General features: G+C 30.2%; 1 protein-coding gene across 2 annotated transcripts; it reads left to right on the plus strand.

Annotated features, from left to right (window-relative positions):
• Positions 1-26,826, plus strand: LOC106686604 (neutral ceramidase). 2 transcript variants are annotated; one of them, XM_067052001.1, is made up of 15 exons: positions 1-46; positions 11,744-11,865; positions 14,569-14,712; positions 15,561-15,737; positions 17,234-17,361; positions 18,246-18,450; positions 19,300-19,509; positions 19,631-19,750; positions 19,878-20,072; positions 21,690-21,911; positions 22,255-22,350; positions 23,424-23,588; positions 24,265-24,377; positions 25,549-25,717; positions 26,739-26,826. In XM_067052001.1, the coding sequence occupies exons 1-15, from the start codon at positions 25-27 to the stop codon at positions 26,757-26,759; spliced, it is 2,109 nt and encodes a 702-aa protein (XP_066908102.1). In that variant the 5' UTR covers positions 1-24; the 3' UTR covers positions 26,760-26,826. The 2 variants fall into 2 exon arrangements, with proteins under 2 accessions (XP_066908102.1, XP_014285479.1); XM_014429993.3 differs by lacking the exon at positions 1-46 and adding an exon at positions 8,251-8,407.

Raw genomic sequence — 26,826 nt, forward strand, 5'->3', positions numbered from 1 at the left:
CAGAAATCGATATGGCACAGTTAAATGTCGATTGGCGTAGAAGTAGGTAAGTGAATCATAGATATAATTCCATTCCTCAGAAATTTGTATAAATAGATTTTTTTTTTTTTTTACATTTTGCAAACTTATATATATGCAGAAAAAAATACAAATTATTAAAAACAAATAATATTACTTACGATTTTACACACGTATGCGCACTCCTGCTCATGCATATACGCTCATACACATATTTTTTTTTTTTTTCATTTTGTGGACTTCTCCTTACATAAATGGAACCGAGGCTAAAAAAATGTGTGCCATCTCATAAAACATTTTTAATTATCTTTCACAAAAGTCCTCTCACCATAGACTTGAAATATGAAAATCTGCTACCTTAGGTAGGTCGCAATCAAATTTCATAGGTCCCAGGAATTCAATATATTTCGCAAACATTTGCCTAATTTTTTTCAGTATTTCAATATTTCCAGAACCATTTGGATGTAAAAGTCTCAGCATTCAAAATTGAATCTTCCTAAATGCATCACGAAGTAGTTAATAACAATTAAATTGGTGAAGTTGTAGTTTCTAAGGTATTCGCGTAAATATCACAAATTGTTGATTTCCTGATCTTGGAAAACTAGTTTTGATGTTTATTAGCACTCAAATTTAAGTCCATAACAAAGAAGTTTATAATGAATATTTTTGTGGAGAATTCGTTTACATAATATTTAATAAAATAAATTCTTAAAATATTGATTTTGTATTATTTCGAAAAATATACTACTTTTTAGTAAACTTTAAATTGGGAACTGCTAAACGTAAAGATCCATCTTAAAACAGAAAGCAAAGTGTTATCAATACAAGGTTTCACAAACTGTGTGAGGTTGCATGCTGAACCTGTTCCGAAAGAACTTCATTTTTAAAAAACAGAATCTGAACTCAGAAATCAATTATGAACTAGCTTCTTTCTTAGTATGTTAATTCCATGAAGAAGGAATGATGAGAAAATTTGAAAAAACTATTTAGCATTTTTTATCACTCCACCTACATCTGAAGTGATTGATGGTGGGTTCCTACTTCATCGAGTAATATGGGACTTGGCAGACATTTCTTCAGTTCTTAATTAATGTGTGGAGTATGTTAAAAAATAATAAACACGTTATCGTACTTGATGGCTACGTATTCAGAATACCCTCTTAAAAGGGCGATAAATCTGAAGAACGCCCTGGAAGGAACTAGTTAATCACAATGTTTAATTTTGATGAACCAATGTTATTAAAAGTGTGAAAAAGTAAATTTCTCTCGAATGAAGGGAACGAAAAACAACTTGCCAGAATATTAATTCGGAGATTTTAAATGAATACATCGTTTTCTAACAAGCTCTATGGTGTTGAGCGGGTGGACACAAATAAAATGTTTTATTTGTTACAGTATATATAATAACATGGACGTTCAAACTGTAGTAAGAACAAAGAACGCTAGCTTCGAAGTGATCACAGCAAAGCCTTCTCAACAAGTAGCGCTAAACAAAGGACTCACAATGGCAAGTGATCTACAATCGATATATTCACCACAGAAAAACATGGATACGATAAAAAATGAACTTTTGTATCACACTTTAACATAGAGCCGTTGTTCCCAAAGTGAACTGTACAATGGAATTCCCCAAGCGTATTCCAGGTATGAAGCAAGCGAATACCACTTTCTCAAAATATTTAAAACAGCAAATATACAGTGCATTTCAGTATTCACTTTACACTGTTTCTTATTTCCCTAAATACTCAACCGCTCCAAGAATAATTGCGACGACATTTTTATATACGTTTTTAGCTCAATACTAAGTGCACCGCAATGCAACTACAGCTGACGTCAGTGCTGTCTGAAAAAAAGTAATTACTGTTCTGTATGCCGGATCGTTTCTTCGATCTTCCTCTCTGAATCAAATGTGCTGTAAACTGTTTACGGAATCCTCTGTGCTGAATATATTCAACTTGGCTGTTCTTTTTCCAACTTGTAAAGCTACTCGGTTGCATCCAGTGACAGATTTTCTACAAAGTAATTTCTGAAATGTTTATTCTACTAACCTAGAAGTACAATGAGGTTCGAAGAATACTAAAGATGGATACTAAATCCTACAATCGATTTTAGAACAAAACCCATTAGATCATTTAATAATATTGCCTAAGAAGTGCGGAAATAATGATGGTTGTAAAAAGCAAGGGATGAAATGTTCTCTAACATGCTATAATTCTAGAGGAACGCCTTCTACCAAGATACCTGATGAACTTCATGATAAACTAAACTTGAAGGATGGCCAAGATATTTTAACTATGGTGACGAATTAGAAGACCTACAATCTGACCAACTGCAATTAATTTTGTATTTTTACTTTTTTTTTCAATCCCATAAACATTGAATCCAACTTCGCACAGTGGTGCCAGAGCGGAAAAAATCGATTTTCGAAAGCGCTGATTTCGATTATCTACTATTCGATATCTGAAACAGCAGAGATGGCCATTGAAAAGTATTCATGGTACTATATATCATCCACGGTGCATAAGATTTTGTTGCGTTATGCTGAAATAGTGCAGAAGTCGGTTCTCTCAGTCGGAATATTGTCGGAAGAGGCATAAGAAAGTAGAAATAAGGATTACAACACTTCCAGGATTAGAAACTCGTGGAAAATGTTTTGTATGTCTACCAACGAAGACGTGTTCCACAAGCTACTGGAGACTTCGGATCACGAACAAGAGACTCGAACTAAAGGAAAAGAAATCCAGAAATCAATGAAGGAGCTAAGGAACTGTTAATCTAATTTCCTTAAATTTGAAATCGTTAGTGTCTTTTCAATTTGAACAACGTTTGACTTTGAATCCCTAGTTTTATTATTTACAAAATTCTCCAGTCTTTTAAGCTAATGCTTGAATTTTTAATTGTAAGCATTATTTAATTTAAATATACACTCAAAATACTGGTTACAATTTATTTTGATGAGTACAACATATTCCGAAAATTTTGAAATTTGTATCTTGCCAATAAGCTTTAATTTCCTCATTAGTTGTTTAAAATTTTAATATCTACAGTTGAAATTGATGTATTTTTTTGTTATGAGTCGAATGAGACCGGCCCTAAGTTTCCATATCAACTCGTTCTCGAGATATTGAATTTTGCCCGCTTTTTGGTCATTCTGCATTTTAATTATATAATTACACCAAAATGAGCGTGAGTTACATAATATAAAACGCACAAAAAAAATTGAGGTTCATTAATAAATTCGATCATTGATAATAAGTGATTTGACGCAGAAGGAAATGAACATTAAATTATATGCAAGAAAACTTTTTCTAGAAATGCATAGTATAGGAGCTATTGATACAAAATTTAAAATAGACGTGAAAAAATGAGGGTGTGACATAAGATTGAACGCCCTACTCACATATTTTTTAGTTCACAAAATACCACAGTCATGGATCCTATTGAGGTTATTGCGGCGTATAAGATGGGAGTGTAAGGTTGTGGAACTTAGTAGTGAACGGATCCCTAAAATGTTAATAAACACAGAACCGACGGGTAAACGTCCAAGGAGTAGACCGAAACGTAGATGTGAGGATTGCGTTAAAACTGATTTAGTTGACAGAGATAGAAGACCGTCACAGGACAGATGTATGTAAAAAACGAGTGATGATGTCGACATCGAACCTTTGGGTTCACTAAGCCTTTGTTATTATAAACAACTTATGTAGAGGGAGGAAGGGGGACATGTCTTCCCACCTCAAACTAGCGCATGCGCATTAAATGCGCATCTTAATTTGTCAAGCTAAAGATGCATCGATTGTTTTCTTCGAGCTACTTACTCTTGGCTCCTCTGTTACTATTTTAACCTCACCACCCTCCTCGCACTAAGTAGTTCTAATCTATAAAACTGGCAGTGCGCATGATTCCTTTGTCTCCACTGCATGATTCACCTCGTTCGATCAGTGCACACGGAGTTGAACACCTGTGACTATTGCAAGGCTTCTAATCCCACTATTTAAAGGTTTCTTATCAGCACTACCTGAGTCATACCTTCTTCAACCTCATTGACAGATGTTTTTTATCATCTGTTGAATTTGGGAACTACGGGTATTGTATTTGAAACCTACTACAGTCATAAATAACTGCTACCGAGACAAAACATCCACGCGCGAGATTAGCAAGTGACGCGCGAATGATCAACTGAGAGCTACAATTGAGATATATATAACGCTGACCTCATTTGACCTCAAGGCGCTCTTCTCATTGTCCCGGACACAGCGCAGAGGGCAGTCCGCAGAGGTCACGGCCTGCATGAGGTATATATTATGCAATATCTTATCTATTACATAATACTACTACCTGTAACGCTAGGTCTAGCAATGTAAGGTCGAAGTATAAGTTTCTAAACCAGTAAGGTCTAATGTTAATTAGAGGAAAGATTGATTTTTGTATCTCCAAAATGGATCTGGAGAATTGAAATATTTTGCTAAAACCTTTAGACTGCTGGAAATTATTTTTTTTTTTGCTACAATTAACACTTTTTAGAAGCTATAATTAATAGTATTAGCTACGTGTTGTTCGAGTTGAATCTCAAAGATAAAATGAATAGCAGAGTTTGATCCTGTATAGACCTTTAATGCGTTGAATTTTCAAACTGTTGGTAGTTCCCCAACATAAATATTATAGCGCAAAAATTTGAAAAAATACTAAACCACAATTTTAAGGATGGCATGTATATATATTCTTTTAATCTCGAAAAAAACTAAGGTTTAGGATCTGTTTCTTCTTTAAGAAATTGCACAGCATGAATTATGAATGATGTTAATTTTAGTTTGATTACTTTGCCAACACAGTAGATAGACAAAAATGGCTCTAGATTTCTAGACGAGTATATGCTGAATACAAGGCAGTTTATTCGAAAGGTATAGGAAAATCCTCCGATTAAGTAATTTCAAATTCTAGAGCGGTATGCCCTTTGCTGGCCACCACGAGAGGCAAAATTTTCAAAAAATATAATTTTATTTTTCTGTTGCTATAAAATTTCGTATTTTAGGGTTTTTCGATGTAAGAATAATGAATATCTACTTTATTCCTACCAAGAGTAGAACAATTTAACCAAAGATATGCTAGGACGCCTCTGTCACCCGATTTTATGCAGAGTTGAAGTGGCTTTACCCCTCCTTCCGTCGTAAATATTTCCTTGCTTCCTTTCTCTATCAAGTCATCCAATCTCGCCGTCCATTGTACATCTCTGATATCCTTCAATTTAAGTCCTCAGTGCATTCCCGCAATACCCGCTCACGGTCTTCGGACTTATATGTAACTGCCCATCGAACCGCAGCCTTTGGTAGATCTTTCTCATCCTTTCCTCTTCCCTCCTTTATTCGTAGTTCTAATACCCTTTCAATCTTCAAATCCCGTATCTTCGACTACTTTCTGTCCTCCCAATTCCGGAAGAATAACAATTGAAAGTTTCAAAAAAGCTTTATATATTTTCTGTATTTTATGTCTTAGATCTTCGTTTATAATTGTAAATATCTACACTAGCAGAAATTATATCTGTTCATTTATTACTTTTTAGTTTAATTGTATTTGATTCTTTATAATTTTTTTTCCCTTTTATTTACTATCAGAAGTCATCTTATGTTTTATGATATGACAAGTGGTTTCATTTTATCATTATTTTATATATGCTGTTAATTATGGTTGTTTAATTGTATATTTTTAAATTCGCTGTATTGTTTTGTTTTATGACATCTTGTAATTTCATCTCTATTTTGTAATTTACTCTAAGGCTCTAAAGTCTAATTTTGACGCTTGTAGATTATTCTAAAGGGATCAATCCCAGAATAAATAAAGATTATTATCATTATTATTATGTACTATCTTGAGATTTAGTCGGGATTACAGGATAATTGCTGGAGGCAATCATCCAAAAATAAGTTAATTAGTTAACTTATATTGAGTCCTGAAAAACTATTATTATAATTTAAGTCTTTTCCGAAGGCATGTTTTGTGTTTACCAGTTACCAATTAAATATCTTTATTTCTATAAAATATCGTTATCATTAATTGTATAGTGGGGTGGTATTGTGTAATATAATAGTAAATAAACATTTTTTTTTTTTTTCCATTGGCGCGACAGACCGTGAAGGTCCTAAACTACATAAAGGAAATAAGTGAATTTATTTACAAGTTATTAATAAATGATGCTATTAAAATGATTGAAATGATCCAGATAAATGGTTGCCATAAAATATGATTATTACACTATTACTTATTGCTTAATATATACTTATAGCTGCAGATTTGAATTATTCATGCCATGGGATATAGTAGTGTAGGTGTCGTCTTGTTCATAAAGGATGGTGTCCAGGTCTCATAGCCCTTCTTATGGCTTCGTCTGGTAAAAATGCATCTTGCCCTCTCTTCTGTTTTCTTACTTCTGCTGCCTCCCCGACTTCTGCATCTTCGTCTTCCATCTATTCTCTTTACTTCTGCCTCCACATGTTTCAAAAAGGGGCGTCGCCTTTTGAGAATCTCATTTCTTCATTGGCTATCATCAGCCACGCCCAAGAAAAATACGTTATAGAGGATGGTAGATTTAGAAAAGTGTTTGGTGCAAGTTTTATTTATAATTGACCTAACCTCAGACAAAGCCAGCAGGCCATACCTGCTTTTTATAGATTTGCTCAGGACCCTTTCACCTGCGAATTGCCCTTTGTTGACAGGCACATACCCGGCACAGGTATGAGAAGACATATGGCAAAGACCCCTATAATATTAATAATTGCTAAGCCTCGATAAATATCAAATTAAAGTGCAACAAATATTTTAATGAAATGTATCGTGAGAGTTGTGTTATTGGAAAATCACACAAATACGGGATAACGGCAACTATAGAAAGACACTTTTTTAAACCTAGAGATTTGTAAATTAAGGCCTAGTTAGCCCGCCTCAAACTGGAGGACAGACCATCGTCCCTAACTTGTGACTTCGTGGACGAAACAGTAGAACATTCGTTCTTCTGTTGTCCAGGTTTTACTCATGAAAAAGAAGGAAAACTTAGTCGCTTGGATGATTTCTAGGCAGGAGGATCGGAGTGCAGTAGCTTACTAAGCAGCGCAAATTGGTAGAAGGCTCAGAGCAAAAGTGCGGGAAAGAAGAGGCCAGGCAGTGGCATAGCTTAAATAAGAGGTACAAAGAAGTTGTAGGTGAAAGCCCTTCTGCCCCGTGAAGTAATGCTTGACAGCGGTTCCGAGGGGTGCTAAAGAAGAAGTGGGAGGTAATTTTACAGTGAGTAGGAATCTCACATTGTTGTGTAACGTTTTATTTGTTGCACTTCGTCTTATGATCGATTTTCCCCTACCTAAAAAAAATAAATAAAAAACTAATAAAAAAAAAAAAACACGCACGCATAAATAATAGCAATAAAATAAATAAATAAAACCAAACAATTAGGTTGCATCCTGTCAGTAGTTGTTGAAAGCGAATAAAAATGTCGCGATATCTTAATCCGTTTCTTGGTACGAGACAAGGGTAGTAACAACACTGTTGAAAGCTCTAATCTTCTAAATAGATTAAGAATCGATTTATGACCTACAATCGATAATGTGAATCTTTATCAAACAGACTGCACCACTGTCGAAACAAGAAATTTTTTTTGGAATATGAAAAATAAGATTAATTTTTATTGAGATCTAGGGAATACTGAGAAACCAGATAAAATTCACAGTTTTGTTTTAATGATTTTTTTTTTAAGAATTGATTAGTTGAAAACATTTAAAAATAATAAATTGATAAGGGAACGCTTTCATCTGAAATATGGGCGAAGAAGTTATACCAAATTCTTTGCCAAAAACTATTTCAACCTAAGTAAAGAAAAATAGACAAGGAAAATTAATTATTTTTTTTACTAGTAGCCAAGAAGAGGCTCAAAATCTTACAAGTAAATAGAAAGATTTTAAAGTTAGTTGTAACAAATTATTTCAGTTGAAAAATAAGTGGATGTTATGTGAGATATAAGGAAAAGTATTCTGTCATAAAGAATAAATATTCTTTTGCCTACTTAAACACATAATTGTGTTATTTATCAAAATTATAAATTATGTTTTTCAATTTAAATAGAAATAAATGAACATTAAATTAAATTTTCCTCAGATTCATTACTTTGTAACATAGCACCTTCATCTAATTAGGCTTTAAATTATCTATTCAGCTGTTTAATCGTAACAGATACATTTTGTAGCCCTAAAATAATAATTAAATATCCTATTGAAACAAAGAAGCTTCTGTGAAGTACAATGTTTTGGAGGTAGGGATCGTCAGATAAAGAATAAGAAGATAAAGATTGATAAAAAGTTCGGTCAGACGGCTACCTGCAGAGTCTGCTGTCACATGGCGTTTTTAGGTGAGTTTATGTATGTTCCGTTATTATTAATTATATAAATAAAAATACACATAATTACTATTAAAACCTTGAATTTTATTTATTGTTTTTATTCTCTTTTAAAAAAATGGCTATACAGAGGGCATTGCAATAATTTACCGTCAACTTTAAAATTGTTTGTCCCTGACAAAGAAAATTATTTAATTTTTATTTTATTTGTCTTTGAGGATAGCCTCATAAAAATAGAGTTGACTACAACTCGATATAGTGGTAAATTATTTTTAAAAATATAGTAAAAATTTAGAAAAAAATAAGTAAGCTAAAGTTATAAAGAATTAATTTAAAAAAAAAGAATGCAAACCTACCTAAACATAGATATAAACATTATACAGTTATAATCTTGTATAAAAAAATAACAATTACAGGACTATCATCGCATGAAAGATATCAGTCAGGTATTCATAATAAAGGATCTAATTCTAAGGATATTATCTAAATAATTTTAAATATTCCTGAAAAATAGAATATTTGTTGATGTTAATTATTTCCCCAATATTTAATTAATCATTACCAATATAGGAGAAATGAGAGAGTAATGTTTTAAATAGTGAATTTATTTCAAAAGATTATACCAATATATAATTTATCATAAACATATAAAAATGTAGCAAGGAACATTTTATTTTATTTTCAATTGATAAAAAATTTTTTTAATTATTTTATTTTTACCTTTTAGTTCTAGAGTAATTTTTTTTGTACTGTGTGAATGTGTTGGTAATTGTCAATTAAAAAACACTAAAAAGTTTGCATTGTTTGAGAAAAAAAAATGTATTTTATACATATAAATGATTGACCGTATTATTTCAAATTATGAAAATTATGGTCAGGGGTGCAGTCAAAAGAAAACAAAAAATAGTTAACAACTATTGATTTAAATAAATATTTGTAAACTATTTTTTATTTTATTTTGACCGCTCCCTTGGCCATCTTCTTCATAATTTAAAAATATTTAATTGGTCACTCAAGTAATAAAATAAATACGTTTTAAAACTTATTAAAAATTACTTCTCTTATTTTTATTATCTGTCAACATTTTTCGTAAAAATCAAATTTCCTTTTTGGTTTTTATACATTGAATTTTTTTTGTCTAAAAAAAATTGGTAAATGGTTTAGACAAGGGAGCACAAATTTTGGATTACAGCTAATTTGATAAAAATTTAATCCTAAAATTTTATAAAATTCCATTTTCAAACATTTTCCTCTACGAGAAAAAATATACTTTGAAATACTAGTTGTATAGCAGTTGAATCTTATTGCAGGCTGCATTTCAGACTGACCATGAAATTGTCTAACTGATTAACTTCGCTTTCTGTACTTTCAAAACATCTTGTTACGACAATATTTACAATAAATCACTAATAATTGAATTAATTTGTGGAACTACGTTTATCATTAATTAATTTTTTCTATTTTTTTTAAAGTCGATTTGTATAACTTTATTGTTTATTTTATATAAATCAATTGAATGATTCGATAGAAAAAAACATTTATCGCTTTATTTTTGTTTTCCAATTAGATAACTTAAATAGCAATTAAAAGCCTTATAAATTACTGACAAAATTTCGACGACTAGACTGGAGATGAATTTAATGATTTCTTAAAACAAAAGATTCAAAATCAATTTATATGGTTTGATATTCGTTTAATATTATATTTGCTTTCTGATATATTAGTATTTGTATTTTTCTTCTACAAGAACTTAAACCAGTGTAAGTTTATACCGATTCGTGAGAATCTTTCTCAAGAACTTAAAAAATTACACAAGGAATATCTAAACTCCATACGAATAACTTTTCATAAAAGTTTCTGTTGTCATCATCCTCAAATTATAAAATGCAAAATCAATTCGGGCGTTGAAACAGCTGCCTTATCCCAACATGAATTATTACAAGAAGTTGATGCATAAAATCCCCAGTTAATATAACATACATTTCTTAATACATATATATGTGTGTATATATTTTAATCAAGCAAGAATTTATTTATTGATAAATATTACAATCTGCCACAACGTTAGTTTCTATCATACTTAACACGAAAACTTATTTCTGGTGGTTCTAAAACTCTTACTTATTATCTAATTAATTTAATAAAGTAATGAATTAGTTTTTTTTCTATTATTCTACTCTATTATAAAGTTGGCTCTATTCTAATATCCGAATACAATACATTCTTGATGCATACATATTTGAATCCTTAAGAACCACAAAATCTTATATTATTGACTTCATCACTTTCGATTGAATAAAGTTAAGTTCAAAAAGTTAAATTACCAGAATAAACTCTTGAAGTCAGGTGCACAAGGCTTCACAGACATCTGGTACAAAATTGGAAAAGAGGGCTTATACAGGGCAAACCCAGATATGCCAATGTTACCTGCAGCCTTAACAGTGTCTTTCGGGAATCAAGGGTCCCACTCGAGGCAAAGGTTCATCAAAAGTGTCAGGGAACATTCTCAGTAGAGCTTAATATTCAGTGTGATCTTCCAATCTCAATTCTTTTAACAGCTGAGATGTGGTCCCTGGCGTATTTCTCCGCAAAATTTCAGTTCTTCTTGTAGCACTTCACAAGATTCATGAACAAAATCATGGCAAAAATCGCGCCAAATTTTATGTAGTTCAATGCGGAATGAAGAGATCATCCTGATATGAACTGGATATGATGGCGCTGAACCCTTAATACGGAAACATACCAAAAAATATGTAATATCTCAGTATTAAAAAATTTCTGAAAGATTATTTTATCATAAAATAGAAACCCAGTCGTTATCGGTTCATGTATGTATATATATATATATATATATATCGTAATGGCATTTAACTTTAAATCCAATTTTCTCAGTTTTATCTACAGAATGTTGTCTAATTATTAATAGATAAATATCTAAATACACAAAGAAAACATCTTTATTTAATATTTTTAGTGCAGTTGGCATTATCAGGTGCTTTTTATAAAAGTCAATCCAACTATACTAAGAGATAATAATTAATTAATTTTAAGGTATAATTAAAATATAAATCTGTAAAGTAATCAACAGTGAATTTTTATCACATAACAATGATTTTAAGGCAAATCAAATTTTCCTGTTGATCTAAATAAAGAGATAAATAAACGAGCAAAATAGTGATACAATTATGATTATTCGTCCATCATACCGAGTGGCTTTGAACTCAAGAGTGGAAAATCATTTTCATATTCAACAAATAAAAAACTCTCATAAACACAACATATGTTCATATGCCATAGTATCTTCGGAATTGAAACAGTTATTCTTAAAATAAACTGTATTGGTTTCAGAAATGGGCTGGAATGTGCCCATGACTCTCTTCTTCGTTGCCTTCTTGGTTGGAGGAGGCCATGCGCTGAGGGTAGGAGTTGGAAGGGCGGACATCACAGGGCCCGCTGCAGAAGTAGCTTTTGTAAGTGAACATTGTATACATAATAAGAAAATTATACATAAGCATAATGTATTTTTATTTAATTATATATGTTTAATATTTATTTGCTCCCTTACTTAAAATATTAATGCACTTACTGAGATACAAATTCTTCATTTTAGTATGAATAAATAATAAATAAAATTAAGATTACAACCGCTTTGCGTTTCTCAAGATTTTCAACAACTATATTTTGATAAATTTGCGCTTTAAGATGTCGCGCAGCAAGGCGAATGATCAATTCTGAACAAAATACGAAAAATTCAGATCAAGATATTGGCTATAAATTATATAAGTTTGTTTTAATGCACCATAGCTAATAGATATTAAATATTTTTTGCCATGGAAGCTTATTTGTTAGTTATTTTAATGTTGAGTACTGCCTTTCATCGTTGTTTATTTTATTATCACAAACGTCATTCATATTTCAATTTTATTTTGTATGATTGACGTCAATAACCACTTGTTATTAAAACGAAGGAACAATTTTAGTTTAACTCAGTTCTTAACTCCGCGGAGCATAGTTTTAAAAGAAATTTGAGGAAAATCCAAAATGTCAGATTTGTTAACCTACTTCACGCGATGCTACTAACTCCAAGGACCCGAATTCGAATCCGGCTGGGCAGAAAATTGTTTTCTGTTACACTGTAGCCGTGAGTCGACCATGTGGATTCAGGAGCCCTCCTGGGGTCCAGCCTACTAAATTGGGTACCCGTAATTAGGTAAAAATGTGGCGGTCGAACGTGATTCTGACCAAATCAAATCCTTGCACAACCGTTGGTCTTGTAACAGTACTTCCTTACAAAGTACTGAACCCCTGGGCCTTCATGGGTTCTAGCAGTGAAGATTTAATTTTTTTGTTAACCTACTTCAAACCGTGTAATCTTAGGTGGAATGTTTTTCGCAATTAAACACTTAAATTAAAGTCGGGGTCACTTTAGGGCTAATGTACTCATTGTTTTTGTAATGTTGTGTTTTAATAGAAATGAAATTTATTGTTAACAAGTGTTCAAATCCAAGAGAATTAGTAAAATTAGAATATCCCTTAGCACAGCTGGGATAATTAAAACATTTTCATTTAGTTTTTATTAATTTTATTCATGAAAGAAAACCTTATCTCATCTATCAAGGCTATTAGGCAATCGAATTAAATGAAAGTATTTAACAAAAGAAGTATTTGTTAAAAGCGTATAACTCTTCAATTGTTTGTTTTGAGGAAAATTCAAAAATAATTCTCTGTCAAAACATTTTTCGCTGCAAATTGAATTCTAGTATATCACTTCATGTAATCTAATCTGTATTTATTTAGGTACAAATTGTGCTTCCCTGTCCTGGCTCAACTTTTGAAAAGATCGATCAATTCAACAATCGTGCACTCGAGCAACAAGATACAGTTTCAAAACGAACCAAAAACACTCCAAAACGAATATTATATATTTCATAGAAGAGTTGGAAGAATATTTAAATGGAATTTCAGAGGTAGGAGGAAAGGTAAAAGGAACAATAACACCCACAAGAAGAGAGGCAATTTAGGAAGGGGGGGGGGTGAAATAAATGAGTTATACCTACATTCAGAAGAATTATTTAAAGTGCTCTTCGAACAATCTTTACCTCTTAGTAGGTAATCCAATCTCTAACAAACGTATTAAAGCCCTACTACCATAATCCTGATGTTTTGAAATATCTTATCGTCTTGGATCGCGGTTCCCAAACTTTTTTCGCAGCGGTACCTTTCTTGGACCATTAAAAATTCGCGGCATCTAAAATAACCTGCAACGGCCGAGCTAAAATAAATTTACAGCACCCAGTTTGGGAACCACTGGCTTAAATCACCACAAAATTGCTAGTGTATAACGAAGTTCAAAATCCCTTGTTTTGTAATTTTAAAGGTTAATTCAACTGGATATGAGGATAAGTAATTTCTACTCCTTTGAGTGGGAGAGCTGTGTTTCACATAAAACAGTATTAATCTATATCCATTCACATTGTAGATGATACATATATAATACAAAATATGTTATGACTTTGAAGGGAAGTTTCTGTTCCATCAAATGATGATTAATTTAATAGTTTTAGACAAGAATTGATAAACAAATATGTATAAAATTGAAAAAGAGAAAAGCAGGACAGAAATGTTGTTTAGCAGGGAACAGATATCCTTCCTCCCTAGATGCATACATGAATTGGAAAACATTCTTCCTAAGAAATACAAAATATAAATTCCACCTATGGTTCTGAGTCATGAATTATGGCCTCAAATAGTAAATAGCCAGATAATTTTAACATAGTAACAAGAGAGAGAGTAAGAACTAATGCTTAATAATAAGGAGTTTATAATAAAATAGATATCTGTTGTTTAACCAAGCTATAAAAAGTGAAAATTGAAGTACAAGTGAGAGGAATGGCACAAAATGACTCTTGAACAAGCACTCGTGGAGCTAGATGAAGAGGATTGAATTGTCAAGAAAACAAAAATAATATGTCAGAATAAGATGTTACTACAATAGTCCATATTGTTATTTATAGTTTGTTTTGAAACCATTCTGATGAAAAAGAAAGATTAATGCACATTAACCAGATTAATGGAATACCAAATTACTAATAAGATATTTACTTATTTTATTCCTTATTTTCTAGCAAATTTAGATCATAATAAACTGTAATTAATCTATCTCATATAAACAGATGGGGTATGCACACCCAGAACAGAGAGGTACAGGACTACATCTACGACAATTCGCCAGAGCCTTTATAATAGATGATGGCCAAACCAGGCTGGTATTTGTTAACTCAGACTGCTGCATGATGGGTACCTTTTTACGGAAAGAGGTATGTCTGAATATTTTGTTTGATATTAAAAATATGACAAGTTATTGGTATTTAGAATAATTATTTAATGTATGAGAGCATTATGAGCCTTTTTCAATAAGTAATACAAATTTAAACTATTTATTACAAACAAATTTATTGTGGTTGTTCTTTTTTTGGTTGGATTAATTTTTCTTAATATCATATTAATCAATAAAATTAAGTAAAATATTTGAATCACATTAAGCCCTCATTTGTTATTTTAAATTATATAATAATATCAAAAATTTATTTTGTACATAAATAGTTTACATTATTGTAACATTTTGGTCTTTTGTCACAGTGTTATAGGAGTTAATTATTAATATATTAATTTAAAAGTTGTATTAACAAGTATAAGAAATAAATAGATTTTACTTAAATAAGAATATAAAAAATTTGATTTATGATTTTGATAATATGTATTTATGGGTAACTTTTATGAAGAGTTGAATTTTTTATAGCAGGTATAAAAAGAAACCTCAAGATAACATTATGAAAAAAACTGAGAATAGCATAATTTTAAATAACTTTATACACACAGAATCTACAGTTGTACAATTGAAAATAGTTTTTATATAATGATAGGGGTAAAGAAAAAAATAGCCAATATAATGGCCAAAATGTTAGAATAATGTAAAACATATATGTGAAAAATTAAATTTGTATTATTATATAATATAAAATTTAAAAAAAAAAACAGAACTTAATGTGGTTCAAAGGTTTTTATCTAATCTTTTAAAACTATTTAGTTTATTATAAATTATTATAAACTTTGTATACTGAACTAAGTGATAACTTACTCTATTCTGCTTGCAATTATTTTTTAGGTGTTGAACCGTTTGAAATACGAGACTGGAGATCTGTATACAGAGGAAAATGTAATGATGAGTGGTACCCACACACACTCCACTCCTGGAGGCTATTTGAAGGACATAATATTTGACCTAAATTCATGGGGTTTTGTTCCAGAAACATTTGAAGCCTATGCTACTGGAATCACCAATGTAAGTTAATTCATACAACTATATTCTGGTATGATTTGAGCTGTACTTAAAATGTAAATACATCTTATTATGAAGCATTTTTCTTAATCTTTTTTATTTTTCAATAGTTACTCTGTAGCTACTCAGATTTTCCAAAACCTATGAAATTTTGATGGATGAGATTCATCTGAATAACAAAATAATTATGTTTTTTTTTATTAAAAAACATGAACGTTATTGAATAAATGAGTAACATCTAGTATAAATTTACACTTATTATTTTTTATTACTGCCCATTTTTTAGTATCTTATACTATTTTTTTTTTTTTAAAGCCTGTATTGAATTTATTTATCAGTAACATGTATTTTATTTATTCCTGGAGAATAAGATCAAAGAATACATCTTGTACTTAATTGATTTTTAAAATGTTATCAATATGGTCATGGGATTATATATTAACCTTTTAGAGGCTAAGATTCAAAGATATTGATGTCCAAGATTCAATCTTCAATCAAGAGTCAATTTGTTTTAATGGTTCATGAAATTTCATTTGTAGAATCAGAATAAGATATTAATGAAAAATTTCAATTATTGAGTAAACAGCTTTTTTTGGTCATAAAGGGAAATGGTGGAGGGGACTAGGCCTACCATTAGGAAAGTCTGTCAAATGTTGATCTTTGTGCAGGTTGGGTGTTATTTTTCTTCCTGATTTTGATAGCATGCAGAGGTGACTGTTATTAAAGCAATTGAACATAGTTCATCAAAGTTGAAGATTTTTTTTTCATAGTAGATGATGCTATATAGAACTAATTTATTGATTAGTATTAACAAAAACAATATTTGATATCACTAAGGTTTAAGCAAAGGTCTACACTGTTTAAGTTACAGTAATAAGTTTTATTATTTGTTTTGTGGTCAAAATTGTTTATTTGTAATCTAAACAATTTGTAAATATAATTATAATCCTTTTTAGTCTGCCTCTGCCTGGACTTGCCTTACATTATTACAATTAATAATAATGAATCACAATATGACTCATTGTATCCAAACAAAAAGGTATTTTTCCAATTTCAAATTTTAAAATTCAAAAAAATAATTACAATGAAGTGAGGTGATGTTGACCTAACACTAAAAAAAGGCTAAGAGTTTCATCTGGCAGCTTAATATCTTGGAAACCCTTAAGTATTTTGATTAAGTAATATATAGTAACATAAGCTGTTATCCTACTTCATTTCAATACATTATATATATATATACATACATATATACATTATCGTAACTGTTCATGAAGTGATATAATACACCAGTAAGAAATCACAACTACATTATTTGTTACAGTATAAGATAACTTTTTGGAGTCATTAAAAATGCACAAGAACTTGTGTTATCATGAAAAAAAGATAAATTGTGTTTTGGAACATTTTTTGGGTCCCTCTTGTAAAGCAGTCATATTTTCAATATACAAGGTATGACTTCTTAGGCATTTATCTATTAACCTGCTATAATATGTTTTCAGAGTATTCTGCAAGCACATTATAAACTGGAGGAGGGTAAAGTGGAGTTTACAAGTGGCGAAATTCTAAATGCAAACATAAATAGAAGTCCTACTTCTTATCTCAAGAACCCACCAGAAGAAAGGGCTGAGTAATCAATTTATTTTTAAATAGTATAATTTTTAATGTTAATATAGGAAGGTTACAAAGGGGGAAAAAAGAAGGCAACTTTTTCCCAAAATGAATAACAAGGTTCCTTATTGATTATTGATTATTGAACTAAGTAATAAAAAAAGGTTCCTGATTGATTTTCGATGTAGTATATGATGATAAAGTTAAAATAAGAGAAAAACAAGCACAAACAGCTAAAAAACGCTTTTGAGTCATAAGTGTAAAGTTTAATAGGCTTTTCCAAGGTAATCTTTGTTCTCCTGAATACTTAGGAAAATATAAGTTAAGCCGTTTTCACTATAATCTTCATATATGATAGTTTGAAAAAGAGCTATACAAAAATTAGTTATAAATAAAACTATGGTTAAATTGTTATAGATATGATATTTAGTTATTATTGATTTATCCCTGACAATTTAGCTGCAATTTTAATTATTACTATTTTTTAAGCAGCTCTAACTGAAATTTAATACAAAAGGAAAACAATACTTTAGATTTAGACTTATTCATATAATCTATAACTGATGATTTGATGTCTAATCATAAAAACTGATCATCGAATTAATTTTTATTAAAAATAATTGTATTAAAATTGAATTTATATAGAGGCTATTTGAATATTAGCCCCAAACATAAGGCATCTGAAACGATAGACCTTGCCCCATTCAAGATCTATCAAGTCATAGAGCCAAAATAAGATTTAATATCCTATCTTCTTATTCAAAATAATGAAATATCTTTTTCATGAAAATGAAGTGACAATAACTTTGTAAATTCATAAGAACATTGTGCAAATATTTTTTTTTTATTATGCAAATTCCTTTATTATACAAGAAACATAAAATTAAATTGAATAATTTTCAGGTATAAGTATGATGTTGATAAGACATTTTCTCAGTTGAAATTTTACGGATCAGATGGAACACCATTAGGAGCTTTCACTTGGTTCGCAGTGCATGCAACTTCAATGAACAACACTAACAAATTGATATCGAGTGACAATATGGGACTAGCTTCAATAATGTTTGAACAACGTGTTAATGAACCACACACCAACATAATCGGACAAGTACGTTATTAATAAATAATGACCTAACAATTAATTTTAATAAATATTTCATAAGATGCAATAAAAACACTGTTTTCCAATGTTAGCCCATTTTCAATGTTTCTTGATTCACTAATGTTCTAACTTAAGTCTCCTTTTCCTGTTGTAACTAAAAGTTTCAAAGGTGATATTAGACCATTGCTAAATTGAGTTTTAGTGGGGCAGATTGGTTTTGAAGGATCCCCCTTCTTATATACTCTAGGCGCTTTACTTTAGTCCTTCCTCAGTAAAATAATGACTCGATGTTAAAATTCTTGGATCAAAATATATATAAATATAAATGTCATAATTCTTAATTGAAAAAATTAATTAATTAAATTTTATATAATTTAAAAAAAATATGCAATATTTCAATACAAAGAGTACTTTTTAGTAAAACACAATTTTAGCAACAATTTAATACCAACATCTATGCAAAAATGTGATTTTCATTTATTTTAAAAACTAATACTTATATGGACTACATAACTGTCAGATTAAGCATAAATAAGTATTGTAGTTTATACCATAAATGAGGCATAATATCTTATACCATATTTAAACCAATATAAATAAGTAAATAATTAAATGAATTTTTTTAACACCTTGAAATCTTTTTGAAACTCTTGGAATGAAATAAACGGAGAACTATGTTGTCACCACAAGTAATTCCCTGTTTGCATGTTGAATTATATAATATTTTGAGTATCAATATTAATTTTTAAAATAAAAAAATAACTCAAACAAATTTAAAATTAATATTTTTTTCTATTCACCATGTTAGGTAAATATAAATAAATATATTAAAGTGTAAATCAATCACTGTTATAGGGTCCTTTTGTGGCAGCTTTTGCCTCATCAAACTTAGGCGATGTCACACCAAACATCGCTGGTCCCAGATGTGTCAAGACAGGACTTCCCTGTGATGCTGAAACTTCAACCTGTGCTGATAAAAGTGACAAGTGCATAGCATTCGGACCAGGAAAGGACATGTATGATAGTACACATATCATTGCCAGCAGAATAATGGAGAAAGCTTATGTAAGATTATGTTTCTACTTTTACTAATAATTAATTTGATAATAAAGAAAAAGAGCTTCCCTTCCCTCAACATAATAACAAATATCTTATCCCTTATAATTCTCAATTAATTTTTTTTCAGGAAGCTTGGCAAAAGAAAGGGGAAACTATAAGTGGAAATATATCTGTTGTTCACCAATATGTTGACATGCCTTCTCAGAAAATATTGTACCGCAATCCCAAAACTAACATAACTTCAACGGTAACCGTTGATTATATTATTAATAACTAGGTTTAATATTTCACTGTAATTATTGATTTAAAATGTCCATTGGAGCACACAAATAATTATTTGAGATATAATATAATTCTGTATATTTTCCTAACAGGTGAGCGGCTGTCTCCCAGCTATGGGTTACAGTTTTGCAGCTGGTACTATTGATGGCCCAGGGGCATTCAATTTCAAACAAGGAACAAACACGAGCAATCCTTTCTGGAACATAGTATCTGACTTTCTTGCAGTACCTACTAAGGAACTCATTGCCTGCCAAGCACCTAAGCCTATTCTGATTGCATCAGGACAAGTAAGTTGAAGCGGTAGGAATATCTCAAGTGCAAAATGGTTTTTCCTAAGTAGCAAAAATATGAATGTAATATGTAGGCAGTAGAAATGTAATATCATTGAGTAAATAACAAAATACTTTTCTGATAAAATAATTGTAATTCTCATAGAATTATTTCATATTACTATTTTTATACAAACAGATAAACAGGTGTTAATAGTTGATGGTAGATTGATATAAAGAGAAGATGGTTAGAGGTATGCTCAGCTAAGATACACGAACGAACAAAACTTATTTATTCGTACTGACGTTTTGACCTGAATTTCAGACCTTCATCACAGCTGAAAAAAACAAAAACGAGATAACAACCTTAATTCAGAGAAATTTAAAAAAAAAAACAATAATAATAAAAAAACTTGGAAACAAATAAAATTAAGTATGGTAGTTGATTGATACTAATATTATAATAATGAGAAGATGGTTGGGAGGTGCGGACAGAATATAACACAAATGAGTTGAAATAACTTATTTAATAGTGCCAACATTTTGGCCAGAATTTTAGCCTTCATCAGTACTAAGAACAAAGAACAAGATAACAACCAATAAATACAAAAAATAAAATATAAACACAATGACAAAGTAAATAATTGTACAGAATAAAATTAATAAAAAGAAAAAGATGAAAGAAGTGGAAAATAAAATGTTATGTAGGTATACCTATACATACATTTTATTTTCCACTTTTTTCATCACTATTTTTATTAATTTCATTGAGTACAATTATTTACTTTATGCCATTCTGTTTATATTTTATTTTTTGTATTCATTGGTTGTTATCTTGTTCTTTGTTCTTAGCCATGGTGAAGGCTAGAAAATCAGGAAGAAACGTTGGCACTATTAAATAAGTTATTTCAACTCATTTGTGTTATATTCTGTCTGCACCCCCAACCATCTTCTCCTCATAATATTATATTTTATCTTCTATTAGTATCAATCATCTACTATCAACTTAATTTATTGTTATATATATTTCCAAGTTTTTTATTATTATTTTTTTTTTTTTTTTGTATGTTTCTCTGAATTATGATTGTTATCTCATTTTTGTCTTTTCAGCCCTGAAATTCAGGGTGAAATGTCGACACAAATAAATATGTTTTGTTTATTTGTGTGTCTTTGCTGACTGCACCCTCTGACCATCTTTTCCTCAAAATATATTAAGAGATTTAAGAAAAAAAAACTTTTGGTTATAAGAGGGAAAGGGGGCTAGCAAAAAAGTTATAAATCCAATCATAGAAAGAGCTTTGGTGATAAGGAGGATGTAATGAAATTCATAAGAGTATAGCTTAATTAGTAAAAGATTTGTTTAGTTTATTGAGCAAAAAAAAAAAAAAAATAGAAATGGAATAGTGAGAGATTGTGATGAATTGAAATCAAATTAATTTTGATGAAATCTAGTATATATTTCTTATTGACAAACTGAAAATGCTTTGATATTCAATGCTCTTACAGTTTAAGCATAGCATTGATTCTAATCATAAACTTGTTCATCTTCATGCATAAGAATAATTGTTTAAATTTGACTATACCTAATTCTGTAATATTCATGTTACTTCTTTGTAAATTGATCATTTTTTTCAGATTCATTTCCCATTTCAATGGCAGCCTTCTGTAGTCTCAACGCAACTGAGCCGCATAGGTCAATACATCATCGCTTGCGTTCCCGGTGAGTTCACCACAATGTCTGGTCGTAGACTGAGGAAAGCTCTGGCAGAGTCTTTGAACACCACTCCCGAACACGTTATCATAGCAGGCTTATGCAATACTTATTCTGATTACATAGCTACTCCTGAAGAGTATGAGGTCAGTATGTAAATGAAAATTTCCTAGAAAAGGTTTAATTAATGTAACAGTGATCATTGTTAGACCTTCAAGAATTCGAAAAAAAGTTCTGAACTCTTGAACCTATGCTATCTAATTATGGAAATTAAACTGAATGTATTCATATTTATTAAAGCTTACTAAATCATTTGAAATAGATACATCAAGGAAATAGGAAACAAGATTCTTCAATGGATAAAAAAAAAATCAATATTTTGAATTTTTAAATGGTTAGATCTAACATATCACAACAGAACAACAATATTTCTTTTTATTAATTGATTCTCAAAAAAATTTGTAACCTAATTATATTTTCATATTTCAGGCCCAAAGGTATGAAGCCGCTTCAACCATCTTTGGCCCTTACACTTTGCCCATCTACTTGGACCATTATAAAAAATTGGCTTCACACTTGAATCAAGTAAGATTTAATCTTCCAATATATATAGATGGAACAAAATATAGAAAGTTATTAAAACCATATGAGAAGAATAGAAAGTTTAAAAGAAAAATCAATGGAAATACTACAATGTAATTATTTACTGATTTATGTCTTGAAGGTGGGCAGAACGATTAGATTGTATGATGTATCAAGTTTTTTATAAATAAATTAAGAAGGAAAATATTTGATTTATTGATAAAATATATGAGAAAAATTAGTACATCTTAATTTGGGACTGTAAACTTTTATTTGAGATATGCGTATGTGTTTACACACTAGTATTTGTGTATTGAGATAAAACCTTAGCATTCTTGGGTCAAAAGCATCGGTGGATTGATTTTCATTTCAGGATAAACCCACGGAATATATCTTAACCTCATTATATTTAAAATTAGTTAGCAGCCAGCAGGATAACCCCATTCTTTCTGCTCTAGTTTGATGGAACACATAACGATGTTATACAATAAACAGAAAATTAAAAATATTGATTACAATAACTTCTGCAATAAGTGAATAAAATTTATATGTTTCTTGCATAATTTTCAAGATCATCTCAATCATCTTATTAATGTAATAATTATGGTCAAACTTAAATTAAAGCTTTATTATCACCACTATTTTATAGCCTCGATTTTGAAGCAAAATACAAGTCAAGTCTGCTGCTATCTCTCCTAGAATCAGATATGAATAGAGTACCCTAAATTAATTTTTCATTTATTCAAGAAATTTAACATCTTTAATTTCTTAATTAAATGGAAAATTCTTTCTTCTGTATTCACATTTGATTTTTTTTTAGCGTAATCATTTCTTTTTTTGTTAGTTAAATATAATTTAAGCTTAGCTATGAAACCATTTTAAATTTCATCACAAACAATCTGATCATTCTATTTAATATTGCTCATCCATTTATTTCAACCTAACCAGCCCTGATGCAATTAACATAGCTATGGGTAATATTTTGATGCACACTATATTATCAATATATTGTATTTTTTATAATATAATCGACTAATTTGTCAAGATAAATGAGTGTTTATAATTTCTTTTGACAGGGATCGAAGCCAGTGCCTGGTCCAGAACCACCAGTCTACAAGAAACCCCTTAGTCTGCTGCCAGGCGTCCTCTGGGATTCAGCTGGTTGGGGAAAAAATTTTGGTGATGTTATCACTCAACCCCAGGCTGTAGCTAAATCTGGCGAGACTATCTCAGCAACATTTGTAAGTCAAAAGTTAATTGAGCAGTATAATTTCATAACACCTAACCTGGCTTACAATTTTATCAATAGATTTGATTTTAGCTATTAGATCCCTGAAACAAACAAAGCTGTAATAATTTATAAATTAATATCAAAGAGCAGACCCTCAACAAGAGATATAAATTAATTGTTTGATGGGAAGATTCTAACCACAAAGTTAAATCTCTAAAATATCAGCTAACAACACAGAGTCGAAGTTTCACCAATTCAAGCATCAAGACAGAAACAACAATATCACATACACATAGGAAAATACAACATATTTCTCATCAACAGTCAAGAAATTCATATTAACTAGGAAGGAAACATCACTCCATGACATCCAAATATATAAAGTTAAATAGAGTATGTGTTTGAATGTCTCAGAGTGAAGTATCATCTCAAGTTGACGTGTCTTTAGCTGTTGATGTGAGATGTGTAGTATTTTGTCTAGGTACATGTGATATTAAGGTTGTGTACTGTTGACGCCTGAATTAACAAAATATAGACTGGTGAGTTGTCAGTTGGTATTTTATTTAGAGATTCAAGGCTTTGAGATTGGAATATGGAATATTCCAACTGTTGTATAATCATTTAAAAAATAAAAATTTATAAACTACAAACAAAGCACCTATATTTTTTATTATTACATGATTTAGGTATCAGGCCATCCTCGCAACGATTTTATACACCAAATTAGCTTTCTGACTATTGAAAGGTTAAATGGAGATAAGTGGGAAGTAGTTGCTACAGACGCTAATTGGGAAACAAAGTAAGATGTTTTTATTAATATAATAAATTATAGTGAAATACTAAATTTGTAAGAGTAGTTGAGTAGTTGTTGAGGTAGTACTTTACTACTCAAAAATCAGGCATTTTCCACGCTCATTGGAATTTACTTTGCCAATTTATTGGCTTATTTAAGGGTGTAACCACAGAATAAATATAAACATTCCTATTCTAGGTAATGAAGGTTGCTAATCTTTATGATAACTACTTTTTTTTTTTATGGTAATGTACACTGCAGCCTACAAAGATCTATTGTGCACCATAAATTTAAATGCAATAAAAAGATAATTTAAGCAGAATTCCAACACCCTTCCTCGAACACAATGGTAATGTTTCTTGCAGCTTGGGCTGCCGAGTGTTCATGTTTAAACTTATAAAAAATAAATTACTTAAGTTTCCATGGTCATATTTTATGGCATACTATGCAATGCGCAATCAATTGGAATGGTAGTAAATATTGTCAAAAAAGAGAGAATTAATGACAGCTCATAATCTGTAACCATAAAAAAAGTTTTATAATCCCACTCTGAATTTCTGAAATAAAAACGGGCATTTCATATGAAATGACCCAATATAATGACATCTCACCCTTTCAACTCTTACATTATTTTAATATTGCACAAGATTTTTTAAAGCTGCATTGTAGTCCTTCACAATTGTTGAACATGTGTACGATTGTTAATACCCCAATCGCTACCTGACTAACACTGTAAATTTATATTAGTCGCTTTTTCAACCCCTCTAATAACATTTGAGCTCAGTGACCGATGACTAGTATTTATTATTTATATATTTAAGTACTGGAATAGTTATTCCATCTAGTGGTTTATCTTTTCTTCAAATGTTAGAGAGCTCCATGGAGTTCTCTCTCCTAATGCTCAACTGACTAAACTATTTTCTTTTTTGCCGACTGTGTAGTGATCTATTTTCTCAGAAAAAAAAAAAAAAAAACATGAAAAGGTTTGTATTGATATTTAACTATAAAAGCACCTTTACTTTACTTTTAAAAACATGTCAACAATGTTGTCTGAATCAAAACTAACAAAGAACTCAAAAGCTCATTTATTGAAAAATGCAATGAACTTATGTTACAGGCCAATATTGATAAAACTATAATATCCTACAAAGTTTTTAATACATTATTTTGTCTTTAGATTTATATGGAAAAGAGGTAACATAATTACTGGCACAAGCACAGCCGAAGTCCAATGGACAATTCCAGCTGGCACACCAGCAGGAAAGTACAGGATCCGACACTTTGGGCATCATAAAAATATTTTAAGAAAAATAGCTCCATATGAAGGAACGTCTCGGCCATTCAAGGTGAGAAATACAGGGTTTTTCATTTACACATACAAATTGTGATTACTTTCATAAAACAATATTTCAATCCCATTAAAAGAAACAAAGCTAAAGAAATCCATTTTCCAAAACACTACTCAGGCTCCTCTTTCAATTTATTCCTGGTGCAGTAAATGAAACCCTTATCTCATGAGGCCCAGAAAACAAAAATCTTATGCAATGCTTGTATCATACAACTTTCACGTACAGACCTACTTTTGTTTAGATTAGTGGGCTTGTTTTTGTTTTTGTCAGTTTAAAAAAAAAACCATTGTGTTTTCTATCACTGAGGTAATAAACATTAAATTTCCCCTCATACTGTAGGATGGGGAAGAGTCCAATGTACATTCCTTTCCAAGCGAGGGAATCTGCCCTACTTCAAAGTAATGAAAAACTTCCTCATGTTCAAAGAGAAAATTTTTTTCTATATATTAAAAATTTTCAAATATTTATTAAGATTTTTTAAGGCAAAATTTTTTACTCCAGGGATGATTAATTATTTTTTATAATGAAGCTACTAATGAAGCATGAACTAATATAGTGTCAAAAATTTGTTCCCTTTTTAAAAAATAAAGTAAAAAAAAGTACCTCCATTTTATAGTTAATTTACAAATAATGGAAAAATAAAAAAACATTAACTAAAGAGAATTTGAACTTCATTCAAATTAACGAAATTCAATTTTGTTTTTTTTAATCAAGTAATTTTTTTCATCTATTAACGATATCTAACATTGTATAGTTATCAATTCTCCAGATTTTTCTATTACGTTAGCAAAAACAAGAATTATTTTTTCATTGAGTTTTCCAACCTAATCAGCTTTTTCTCATTTACTAAAGGCTATCTCCAAATTTATTTCTCACCATCAGTGACAAAGGCAAATGAGAGTCTATGTGCACAATTTTTCAATTTCAATTAATTATTTATTTATTTATAAAAAAGACATTAAAAACATGAATAATTGGAGAAAAAACAACTAAGAAATGTGCAATTTTTTTTTTACAGGTGGTGTCTACAGGAAGATGAGTGTAAATATTTGTAACAAAATGTACATTGTTTATTATTAAATAAATATTTTTATGGTTACCAACAA

This window comes from Halyomorpha halys, unplaced genomic scaffold (genome assembly GCF_000696795.3).
Source record: "Halyomorpha halys isolate HHAL.00 unplaced genomic scaffold, Hhal_1.1 Scaffold845.1, whole genome shotgun sequence".
Classification (NCBI taxonomy): Eukaryota; Metazoa; Arthropoda; class Insecta; order Hemiptera; family Pentatomidae; genus Halyomorpha; species Halyomorpha halys.

Coding starts and splice junctions, on each gene's coding strand:
- LOC106686604 (XM_067052001.1), top strand. CDS start 25: ATGTCGATTGGCGTAGAAGTAG. Junction 19,510..19,630: donor GAATAATGGAGAAAGCTTAT/GTAAGATTATGT, acceptor ATTTTTTTTCAG/GAAGCTTGGCAAAAGAAAGG. Junction 19,751..19,877: donor AAACTAACATAACTTCAACG/GTAACCGTTGAT, acceptor TTTTCCTAACAG/GTGAGCGGCTGTCTCCCAGC.